At 46.7% G+C, this 13,046-nt stretch overlaps 1 protein-coding gene across 2 annotated transcripts in view; it reads left to right on the plus strand.

Moving 5' to 3' along the window:
- The window catches only part of CNTN5 (contactin 5), a 2,165,994-nt gene that overhangs the window by 1,900,312 nt on the left and 252,636 nt on the right, over nt 1–13,046 (plus strand). For both annotated transcript variants that reach the window (XM_063951497.1, XM_063951498.1), the window contains one exon: nt 1,565–1,685. In XM_063951497.1, coding sequence (XP_063807567.1) covers nt 1,565–1,685 — 121 coding nt within the window. The remainder of the gene's footprint in view (nt 1–1,564; nt 1,686–13,046) is intronic.

Here is a 13,046-nt window from a genome sequence, read left to right on the forward strand (position 1 = left end):
TCGACGCGGGCCGCTGTGCGGTGTGAAAGGGTCAGTCCTGAATTCCCGGGTCACCTGACCCGGTGATTCAACCCGGGAGTAAAGAAGGGTTATTCTTGGGTTATTACCGGGTCAGGTGCAGTGTGAACGTGTTTCCCTGGTAAATGCGACCCATGACTCGTTCACTGCATAGGGAGAGGCGGTGCAGAGATGTTCTCATCTCCTAGCACAGCCCCCGCCCCTTATGATGCCGCCGTCCTTGCCCCGATGGCAACCTGACCCAGCAATATGCCGCGTCGGGAAGCCAGTTGTCAGGGTCCAATGCCGGGTCACACCCAGGATGACCCGTTTCATTTCCCGGCTGCGACCCGGCATTAGCGATCTGAAATAGTTAAATGTGAACAAATAATCCATTGCTATTAACAGAGCTAGACACCACAGAATAGCCCTCATTCCAAGTTGTTCGCTCGCTCGCTACTTTTAGCAGAAATGCAAACACAAAGCCGCCGCCCTCTGGGAGTGTATCTTAGTATAGCAGAATTGCTAATGAAAGATTAGCAATTGCTAACGAAAGATTAGCAATTCTGCTAATATTAGCAGAATTGCTAACGAAAGCAATTTCCTTGCAGTTTCTGAGTAGCTCCAGACCTACTCCTAGATTGCGATCACCTCAGTCCGTTTAGTTCCTGGTTTGACGTCACAAACACGCCCTGCGTCCGACCAGCCACTCCTCCGTTTCTCCAGCCACTCCTGCGTTTTTACCTAGCACGCCTGCGTTTTTTAGCACACTCCGTGAAAACGGACAGTTTCCGCCCAGAAGCACCCACTTCCGGTCAATCACACTACGATCAGCAGAGCGATTGAAAAGCTTTGTTCGCCTGTGAGTAAAATAGCATAGTTTTGTGTAAATTTGCTTAGTGCGTGCGCCCTGCTGTGCATACGCATGCGCAGAACTGACAGATTTTAGCCTATTAGCAATTCTGCTAAAATTAGCAGCGAGCGAACAACTCGGAATGAGGGCCAATATTGCTAGGTTACCAAGTACTTGAGCAAGTCATGGATAATCCTTTAACATTTTGTAAATCTATCTCTTTGGATATAATAGTTTGACCAATCATATCGTGCTGTCTGGACTTGTCACACAATGGACAAAAATACATTTTTAACTGATAAAGATAAATTTGGCATCATGTGAAGAGTTAACTATTAAAGACTAACCCACTTTTATTCATGAGTTAAAATGCACGTGTAAGGACAGGCCTGTTCTAGCAGACTTTCATTTGCATAAAGTTGCGCTATGGGCGTGCACTTTTGCTTGTGACGCACAATCAGACCCTGTATCCAACATACACAAACATAATCACTTTAAAAGTTATATAAATGCATTTTTTGTATAATCTGATCAGAGTCTGGCTGATATTTGTTTAATTCTAGTAAATTCACTTTCCATCATTGATTTACTGCAGTTCTATTAGTCAATTGTTCTCTTTTTTGTCTTAGTATTTTAATTGACAACCTTTCCCGTGTAGATTTATTTCCCGTGTAGATTTATAATGTATTAAATTGGACATTGCTTCTTTTCCAGCAAGCATCCTCGGCAGACTTAATGATTAGAAACATTCTTCTGATGCATGCTGGGAGATATGGCTGCAGGGTACAGACCACGGCTGACAGTGTGGCGGATGAGGCAGAGCTGCTTGTTAGGGGTGAGTATGCTAACATGTTTCATTTGATATATTCATTTTTACATATACTTGTTTCTCTAATTGGGAGATAATTGTATTAGCTGCTCTTGCTCTGATCCACTGATCAAGGACAACTGGATCTACTACTCTTCTCCTTAACCTAATATGGCCCACCTGCTGAGAAGGTTACTGTTTCCTCACCCACCGCTTCTTACTGCTCAAGGTTGAGCTAATAGAATGAAGAATGGGTGGAGCAGATCCCATGTTTTATATTAGCTCAGGCCTACATTATTTGGCCATCTGTTTCCTTAAGTTTTCCAAGCCTATTAACCTCCCTTTCCTCAGGTTCAATCTGCCATAGTGCAGTGGGGTTTTGTAAGAGACATAGGGAAGATTTATTATTATAATGTATTATTATTATTATCCTTTATTTATATGGCGCCACAAGGGTTCCGCAGCGCCCAGTTACAGAGTACATAAACAAGTAATCAAACAGGAAAACAGCAACTTACAGTTGATGACAGTATAGGACAAGTACAGGGTAAATAAACATAGTTACATCAGCAGATGACACTGGTCTAAGTATCAGGTGGCAGAAGACTGCTGGATTTGGTGCAGTTGAAGATTATTAAAGTAAGAAAAGGATAAGCACATGAGGGGAGAGGGCCCTGCTCATGAGAGCTTACATTCTAAAGGGGTGGGGTAGACAGACAGGGGTGACACAGACGGGGTACATAGAGTGCGTGGAACAGAGGGTTAGGATGAGATTTGGCTGGGTTTGGTGAAGAAGTGGGTCTTGAGAGCCCGTTTGAAGTTTTGTAGAGAGGTGGAGAGTCTGAGGGGGAGAGGTAGGGAATTCCAGTGAAGTGGTGCAGCACGTGAAAAATCTTGGAGGTAGGAGTGGGAGGAAGTAATCCGTACACATCAGAACAATGTGTTCCTGTCCGTTCCGCTGGTCAACATATCGTTCTGCCTGTACACACTGCACAATCCAGTGGTACGACGGCATAATGTACAGTACCATGCCATGCTGCTTTTAGTAGGATGGCACTGTTAATGATATCTTCTGATTGTGCAGCACAGCCAACTAGAAGATGTGGTTAACGACTTGCAGAAGCACACAATCGCAGATACACACTGCATGATCCAGATGATATGTCGTTCCGATTTGCCCAGAAACGGCATTCTGTTTCATACCGACGTCATCCTGGTACGTACTCGGCTTTAGAGATGGATAAAGTGGAGAGAGATAAAGTACCAATCAATTATCTCCTAACTGATTTTACAGGCTGTGTTTGAAAAATGACAGGAGCTGAATGGCTGGTACTTTATTATTTATTTATTAGCAGTTTCTTATATAGCGCAGCATATTCCGTTGCGCTTTACAATTAGAACAACAGTTATAGAACAAAACTGGGCAAAGACAGACAGACATAGAGGTAGGAAGGCCCTGCTCGCAAGCTTACAAAGCTCTCCTAAATGTGTCCATATGTAATTACTTCTTTTACACTCATGTTTCAAACAGTGATTACAACAGTGATAATTAAGGTGTCTCCTGATACTGAAGTATTACTATTCTCTATGAAATTCATAGGTTGTAATCTCAGAAATAGATGTTTTCAGCTCACACAATGTTTGTATGCACCAAGTTTGCATTAAAGATGATTTGTTATCATGCAAAACCGTTTCCAATTGTATACTTCATCAGAAAAAAACTGTGTAACGTGGAAGACGTGTTGCAGACAGTGGTGACGTTTGTTGGTCATTTCTTGCAGTTGTCATTCTGCACTTTCTGTCTGCTGATCGCGCAGTCCTTGTGTATAAAGGGGTAGGAGGAAACAGACAATCACTAGGATGAGACAAAACAAAAATATGTTATGTGCACTCTTGCTTCAGGTAGAGGAAAGATAAGCTACAGCAGGCGCCTTCGTCAGTTTCCCACTTATCAGTTTTCATTTGTGATCCCTTCTTGTGAGTGTACTACAATATCCTGACTGTCGGGATCCTGGCAGCAAGCAAAAGAGCCCCTTGCCGGCACGGTGGCTTGTTGCGCTCGCCACTCTGCGGGCACACTACACGCGCCACGCTATTTATTCTCCCTCCAGGGGTGTCCTGGACACCCCAAGAGGGAGAATAGTTCTCGGTATCCTTGCAATCGGATCCTGGCTCCAGTATGCTGAGCGCCCCGGGATCCTGACAGCCGGGATATCGAATGCTTCCCCTTCTTGAAATGGCTTCGTCTGCTATCCAAGGAACATATTCTAACTTGGTTATTCCATATTTGCCTAATATCTTAGAGCAGAGATTTTCAACCTTTTACAACTCGCGGCACACTGAACAAGATTTAAATATTGCCAAGGCACACTCAAACATAATGGTGATGCATGGTGCAGTTGCGTGTCCTAGGATGTCATGTAGCAGCTTCTCCATAGGTAACGCCTGAGCCACATCTGAGAAAGCCAGAAGAGCCCAACACTGCCCGGGCCCAAAATTAGAACTGGCTCTACAACCACTTAACCCACCAGTATTGATTGTTGCAGGGCCTCAGTAGGACCAAAACACTGACGGGCCTGGCTTTGCTTCTATGGCGGCACACCTGGAGACTGCTCAGGGCACAGCGGTTGAAAAAAACTGCTTAGAGTGTCTGAAATAAGGGGAGGACTCTTGGAGATATGCATTAGAACAGGCAGTTCTCCCACCAGGATGGACACTTGCCGTGCCATCATCATAGACCATGCCTACCCCACTTGATGAGTATTGTCATGAAGCTGTGCCTACCTCTTCTTATCATTCCTTCCATCCACTTCTCCACAACCAATGCTCTGCCTGATCCAGTGGTGTAGACAGTTTTTAACATGAGAGGGAAGTTCAAAAAATAGACGCCCAAGGCCCAAAGATATCAAAATTAGATTTATTACCCCCAACACACACGTACACACTTACACGTACTGTACTACAGAAATAGAATAAAGCATCATAGCCAGAACTCATTGTTTACCATACAGTCCAAACAGCATTGTAGTCACAGCCACACAATACAGAGACCCCTACACACACTATATCACAGCTTCTCAAACTCAGTCATCAGGATCCCAATCAGTCAACGTTTTCCAGGTAACCCAGCAGGTGCACAGGTGTATTTATTATTCACTGACACATTTTAAAAGATCCACAGGTGGAGCTAATTATTTGACTAGCGATTCTGTGAGGAGAGCTGGAAAACATGCCCTGTGTGTGCTCCTGGGGACCCAGCTTGAGAACCTGTTCACTACATTGAGCACTTTATCGCCTCACAAATCACCCCCTTAATTCTAATTACCCCCTCCTCAGCAATTAATTTTTCCAGCATCATCATAACAACCCCATTCAGCATAATTAGTTCCTTAAATCATTAAGGGGCAGTGGTGCAAGTGGGCGGGTACGGGTGGGTACGGCGTACCCGTAAGAATTTAGCCGTGGGTACGCCGTACCCACACCGACGGGCCGCCGCTCCTCTTCCTTCCCTCCCTCCCCCACGCCGCACCGCCGCACACGCCTCTGATGTGAGGGCAGGAGAGTGCAGCCTGCGCCTCTCGTTCCCCTCAGTCTCCGGTGGGTGTTTCAGTTTACTTCAGCGCCGATCCGTGAGCCAATCAGAGCTCGCACCCGCGAGCTCTGATTGGCTCACGGATCGGCGCTGAATTAAACTGAGACACCCGCCGAAGACTGAGGGGAACGAGAGGCGCAGGCTGCACTCTCCTTCCCTCACATGACAGACAGGAGGACAGCGACGGCAGCGGTGAGTAGGGGAGGGGGGCATGTTATACCTGGCACTGGGGGGGCATGTATACCTGGCACTGGGGGCATATCTGGCACAGGGGGGCATATATACCTGGCACTGGGGGCATATCTGGCACAGGGGGGCATATATACCTGGCACTGGGGGATATCTGGCACAGGGGGGCATGTATACCTGGCACTGGGGGCATATCTGGCACAGGGGGGCATATATACCTGGCACTGGGGGCATATCTGGCACAGGGGGGCATATATACCTGGCACTGGGGGATATCTGGCACAGGGGGGCATGTATACCTGGCACTGGGGGCATATCTGGCACAGGGAGGCATATATACCTGGCACTGGGGGATATCTGGCACAGGGGGGCATGTATACCTGGCACTGGGGGATATCTGGCACTGGGGGGGCATGTTATACCTGGCACTGGGGGATATCTGTCACTGGGGGGGCATGTTATACCTGGCACTAGGGGATATCTGGCACTGGGGGGGCATGTATACCTGGCACTGGGGGATATCTGGCACTGGGGGGGCATGTATACCTGGCACTGGGGGATATCTGGCACTGGGGGCATATCTAGCACAGGGGGGCATATATACCTGGCACTGGGGGATATCTGGCACAGGGGGGCATGTATACCTGGCACTGGAGGTTATCTGGCACTGGGGGCATATCTGGCACTGTAGGGGCATTTCTGTATCTGGCACGGGGGGCAATGTATATCTGACACAGTGGGGGCATTTGTGTATCTAGCACTGTGGGGCAATGTGTATCTGACACTGTGAGGCAATGTATGGCACTCTGGGGGCATTTCTGTATCTGGCACTGTGGGGCAATGTGTATCTGGCACTGTGGGGCAATGTGCATCTGGCACTGTGGGGCAATGTGCATCTGGCACTGTGGGGCAATGTGTATCTGGCACTCTGGGGACATTTGTGTATCTGGCACTGTGGGGCAATGTGTATCTGGCACTGTGGGGCAATGTGTATCTGGCACTCTGGGGACATTTGTGTATCTGGCACTGTGGGGCAATGTGCATCTGGCACTGTGGGGCAATGTGTATCTGGCACTGTGAGGCAATGTGTATCTGACACTCTGGGGACATTTGTGTATCTGGCACTCTGGGGACATTTGTGTATCTGGCACTGTGGGGCAATGTGTATCTGGCACTGTGGGGTTATATGTATCTGGCACTGTGGGGCAATGTATATCTAGCACTGTGGTGCAACGTGTATCTGACACTATTGGGGTCATACGTGTATCTGCCCCTCCCCCATATGTGTATCACGCCCCCATTTTCATTGGCCACGCCCCATGTGGCATTTGTCCACACCCATTTTTTTGCGCGCGCGCCTTCGGCGCGCGCACACAGTACCCGTAAGACGTTTTTCCTACTTGCACCACTGTTAAGGGGTCTATTTACTAAGTCATGGATGGAGATAAAGTGGATGGAGATAAAGTACCAGCCAATCAGCTCCTAACTGACATGTCACAGACTGTGTTTGAAAAATGACAGTTAGGAGCTGATTGGCTGGTACTTTATCTCCATCAACTTTATCTCCATCCATGACTTAGTAAATAGACCACTAAGGGGGACATTTACTAAGCAGTGATAAGAGCGGAGAAGTGAGCCAGTGGAGAAGTTGCCTATGGCAACCAATCAGCACTGAAGTAACATCTATAATTTGCATACTATAAAATGATACAGAGCTGCTGATTGGTTGATGGGGCAACTTCTCCACTGGTTCACTTCTCCACTCTTATCACTTCTTTGTAAATGTCCCCCTAACTCCTTTATTCTAATTATGAATTACTCCCGACATCATCAATTAACTTAAGCAATATTCACCAATACCCTCAATACACCCCCATTCTAACAAAAAAACTTTTCCTTAATTAACTCAAATAATAGGGTGTAAATCGTTAGGTCGACAGGGACTAAGTCAACACCTGAAATAGGTCGACACAGTCATTAGGTTGACATGGAAAAGGTCAACATGGGAAAGAGTCGCCATGAGTTCTTTAAAAAAAAATAGGGTGTCGATTTCTTTGTAAAGTGACCGGGAATCCCAATTGGTGCACCAGGTCCCCTTACATGGCTCGCTTCGCTCGCCATGCTTTGGGCAAGGTTACTATTCCCAATCGCAGTCCACGTGGATTGTAAAGTATGAAAAAGTTCAAAAAACAAAAATAAATATGAAAAACTCATGTCGACCTTTTCGTGTGTCGACCTAGTGACCATGTGGACCTACTGACCATGTCGACCTAATGTACTTCGACCAATAGTGGTCGACCTAAATGAGTGTTAACCTAAGTGTTGTTGACCTAAAAACCGGATACTCAAATAATTGCCTTAACCTCTTTACCTTAATTAACACTTTTAAAGCATTAACCTATTAACCCCTTCACCCTCATTATAAAACCCCACATAATACTTAACCCCTTACACTTATTAACTTTTCTGAACTGTACACTACGTACAGTACTGTCTTATTCCCCAAGCCCTCCCAAGCAGCTTCTAATGGGCTTATTCCAGCCGCTGGTAACAGGACATGTGCTACCTCGAAAGGCCCCACCAGGGAGAAGGTAGGTAGGCTGCATGACCCCAAGAAGGCGAGGGGTTTGGAGCAGGAGTAGTGCTACATGTGGACAGCCAGCTCTTCTGTCTATCTGTCCACTTCTCTTAGGTTCCTCTATTCCCAGATGGACACTTATGACTATTGCTTGTGCCAAAAAAAGAGTAGACTCTTGATGGCCCTGCGATAAACTGACTGGCGCCCCTCTCTGACAGGCCCGTTGTTAACATTCCTTCAGCAACAGTTGCCCCCCTGCACACCACCTGACTTGCCACCAGGAGTGGATTGGGAAATGAAAGTGGCCCATGAAAAATCTGTAGACGTAGCCTCACATGGGCAGTACCGGAGGTATACCGTGTAACCATGGCGGCAGCACCACCCCTCACATGTCAACAAACAAAACAAGCCCCACATGCACATCGGCCCACCGGGGATATCCCCTGAGGGGCGATGTCCGATCCACCCCTTCTTGCCCCTCCCAACTGAAAGTGTCTTTTGCTCCCAGCAGTCAGGCTAAGCCATGACCAGCCAACTATTGCACGGTCACAGTGCTTCAATATGGTTTTAAAAGTTGACATTCTTCCAAATCTGATTAAAACAAATTAACAGTTTACATTGCTAGCAAAAATGGCAGTACTCACATTATTTTTTAGCAAGTACGGTATGTTTGGTTTTGACGCAGTTTTTCCCCCTTCATTCTAAAGAATATGATTTTAGAAACATGCCAAGGATATGTCACACAGAAAAATGATAAGAAAGACTAATATTGCTAAATAAGTTTTCTCAATTCAAAATACATATTTCCCATGCATGAACACAAGCCCGGGTATTTGTAGAAAGCTTAATCAGCAACCCAGCCTCGTTTAAATGTTTAGATTGATTATGTTAATGGGAGACGGCATTAATCACAAAAAGGTGACAGGCAGCACATCTGTTTGAATTAAATGTATTGTTCCTTTTTTTAGAGTTTTTTTATCATTATTCCCTAGATGACAATGACAGGAACAGAGCAGTTATTAATATACTTGGAGCACAGAATCAATTCTGCTGTAGATAATCTGTCACCTCCACTTTATCTGAGCAGTATAACCTACATATTTATCATACATAGTGCAGAGAAGGTTCCGGCCAGCTTACTCCTGGAAAAACACAGGTCAAGGAGGGCTGATTACATGGGGAAAGAACATACTACCCAGGAGAAGTCAATCCATCATTTAACCAAACTCATCACTCCATCTGTTGTTCTTTAGCAGTGCCGTAACTAGGCATTTTAGCGCTGTGTGCAAGAAACGACAGTGGCGCCCCCCCCACCATGTAAGATAGGGGCAGTGGCTTCATGGGGAAGGGGCGTGGCCACAAAATAATAGCAATTCACACTACGGTGCACAGTAGTCTACATTATTCAAATTATGCTGCACAGTAGCGCCACTACACCAGGTAGAGCCCCTTTTATACATTACAGCAGACAGCGTCCCCCTTTTTACACATTACAGCAGACAGTCTCCCTTTTAACACATTGCGGCAGCCAGTACCCCTTTTTACACATTGCGGCAGACAGCGTCCCCTTTTTTACACATTACAGCAGACAGCGTCCCCTTTTTACACATTACGGCAGACAGCGTCCCCTTTTTACACATTACAGCAGACAGCGTCCCCGTTTTTACACATTACGGCAGCCAGTCCCCCTTTTTACACATTACGGCAGCCAGTCCCCCTTTTTACACATTGCGGCAGCCAGTCCCCCTTTTTACACATTGCGGCAGCCAGTCCCCCTTTTTACACATTGCGGCAGCCAGTCCCCATTTTTACACATTGCGGCAGCCAGTCCCCCTTTTTACACATTACGGCAGCCAGTCCCCCTTTTTACACATTACGGCAGCCAGTCCCCCTTTTTACACATTGCGGCAGCCAGTCCCCCTTTTTACACATTGCGGCAGCCAGGACCCCTTTTTACACATTGCGGCAGCCAGTCCCCCTTTTCACACATTGCGGCAGACGGTGTCCCCCTGAGAGAGAGAGAGAGAGAGAGAGAGAGAGAGAGAGAGAGAGAGAGAAAGAGAGATACTAACCATCTCCCCGCTGACAGGCTCCTCGTGCAGCTCCCTCGGTGCAGGCAGTTGAGAAGGAGGAGGAGGGAGGGGGACTGGAGCCGCAGCAGCGCTATGTCATTGGTAATAAGCGCCGCTGCAGCATCCCCCTCTCCTTCCGTATTGGCTGCCCGGCGCTGCTGTGGATGCTGGGATGGAGGAACCGCATCCCAGCATCCACAGCAGCGCCGGGCAGCCAATACGGAAGGAGAGGGGGATGCTGCAGCGGCGCTTACTACCAATGAAATAGCGCTGCTGCAGCTCCCTGCTCCCCCTCCCTCCTCCTCCTTCTCCGCTGCCCGGCGCTGCTGTCTTCTCTCTTCACAGCGCGGCGCACGGCGCAGACTTCAGAGGCGGCATGTAATGAGTCAATTTGACTCATTACATGCCGCTGGCCGTGCGCCCTCAGGGCAACTGCACTGTGTGCCAAGCCCACTTGGCACACACGTAGTTACGGCCCTGTTCTTTAGTCTCAGCACTTTGTTAACTGACTGTAGCTTCACCCGAGCAATGGTAAACTGCTTCCTCTCTATACAGCAATGGTAAACTACTTCCTCTCTATACAGCAATGGTAAACTACTTCCTCTCTTTACAGCAATGGTAAACTACTTCCTCTCTATATAGCAATGGTAAACTGCTTCCTTTCTATACAGCAATGGTAAACTACTTCCTCTCTATACAGCAATGGTAAACTACTTCCTCTCTATACAGCAATGGTAAACTGCTTCCTCTCTATACAGCAATGGTAAACTGCTTCCTCTCTATACAGCAATGGTAAACTACTTCCTCTCTTTACAGCAATGGTAAACTGCTTCCTTTCTATACAGCAATGGTAAACTACTTCCTCTCTATACAGCAATGGTAAACTGCTTCCTCTCTATACAGCAATGGTAAACTGCTTCCTCTCTATACAGCAATGGTAAACTACTTGCTCTCTATACAGCAATGGTAAACTGCTTCCTTTCTATACAGCAATGGTAAACTGCTTCCTCTCTATACAGTTTTGCATGCTGATACCTAATCCAGTCTTACACTGATGAGTGCTAACAATGGTGAAACAGTGTGTCTCTAGGTAAATATTGGGTATCAGAATAAGCTTTTGGAAGGTTCTAAAAACAAACACATGAACTAAATGGCCTCATCCAGTCTTTTTCACTAAGTGGTTGACTTGTATTAACTGTCAAAGGTAAGCTTCTATTTTTTTTTTATTATATTACAGTATATATCCTAATACAAGAATTTGACATAATAAAATATAACATAGTATTTAACATATTAATAATAACAATAATAATAATATAAGTTATATTTGTATATATTATATAATCTATAGATCACCTTATATTATTTTTGTTAGATATGTCTGTTTCCTCTTCACTATGGGGGTCATTCCGAGTTGATCGCACCAAGCAACTTTTTGCTGCTGATGTGATCAACTAATCTCCGCCTATGGGGGAGTGTATATTAGCATAGCAGGGCTGCGAACGCTTGTGCAGCCCTGCTATGCTAAAAAAGTTTCACGTAAAACAAGACCAGCCCATGACATAATTACCCTGTGCGACGGATCCAGCGATGATGGGCTCGGCTTTAACGTCAGACATCCGCCCTCCGTTCTCCTGGACACGCCTGGATTTCCTTACCACTCCCCGAAATTGGCCGCCAACGGACAGGTGACGCCCCAGAACGCCTTCCTTCTATTAATCTTCTTGCGGTCGCCACTGCGACTGCTTTCTTCATTTCCAGCGTCGTTGCCCGGCGACAGAGGTCGCCAGGTAACAACGCACGTGCGCGATACACACGCCGCGCATGCGCAGTTCTGACCCGATCGCACCGCTGCGAGGAAGTGCAGTTTGCGATCAGGTCGGAATGACCCCCTATATGGAATGGGTAGCTTGCTTGACCACATATATCTCCGGTTCCTGGGGGTGGATTTCATCGCTTTTAATGAGATAAAAGACTGCCACCTTTCAGGGGGTATCAGGATCTTGGGGATCCTGTTTCAGGAGCCAGAGTAATCCACCAGCAAATATGTAAAACTGCATCCCAGGCGTGTGGAACTGGAGCAGGAACCGGCTGCTGGAAGGCTAATATCTCCGGTTCCAAGTATGGTTGAAACAAGCTGCCAGTGTCCACCAAAAGGGGATAGTCACAGCTTGTGGAAGATGCCTTCAGAAAAATGCTAAGTCAGATAGAACTAGATATATCAAGCCTGGAACAGTAATTAACAGGCTTGGACGGGGAACGCTGCTTTGAAGTCGGATATCGGATTCAGTATAGAATCCCAACGGTCAGGAACCTGGTGGGCATAAGACCAATGCAGGAATCCCGACAAGCGGAATCCCGACTGCAAAAGCAGCGCTCGCAACACTTATTTATTCTCCCACGGGGGGTGGCGAGGACCACACCCTGAGTGTGGATTCTGGGCCCGTTCGGGATTCCGACTGCCAGAATCCCCATGGCTCTCGGGATTCCAGGGTCGGTATCCTGACCTCCAGGATCCCGACAGCTGGGAAAGTAACTACTTTCCCGGATATCTCCGGTTTCCCAAGGCTGATTTAAAAAAAATCTGGTACCCCTGGAAAGAGGAGTCCGTCAGCAATCGGTTTAGTGCCATTTGAATCCTGAGGCTTTTTGGTAGAGATGAGCGCCTGAAATTTTTCGGGTTTTGTGTTTTGGTTTTGGGTTCGGTTCCGCGGCCGTGTTTTGGGTTCGAACGCGTTTTGGCAAAACCTCACCGAATTTTTTTTGTCGGATTCGGGTGTGTTTTGGATTCGGGTGTTTTTTTCAAAAAACACTAAAAAACAGCTTAAATCATAGAATTTGGGGGTCATTTTGATCCCAAAGTATTATTAACCTCAAAAACCATAATTTACACTCATTTTCAGTCTATTCTGAATACCTCACACCTCACAATATTATTTTTAGTCCTAAAATTTGCA

This window comes from Pseudophryne corroboree, chromosome 2, assembly GCF_028390025.1.
Source record: "Pseudophryne corroboree isolate aPseCor3 chromosome 2, aPseCor3.hap2, whole genome shotgun sequence".
Taxonomy (NCBI): Eukaryota; Metazoa; Chordata; class Amphibia; order Anura; family Myobatrachidae; genus Pseudophryne; species Pseudophryne corroboree.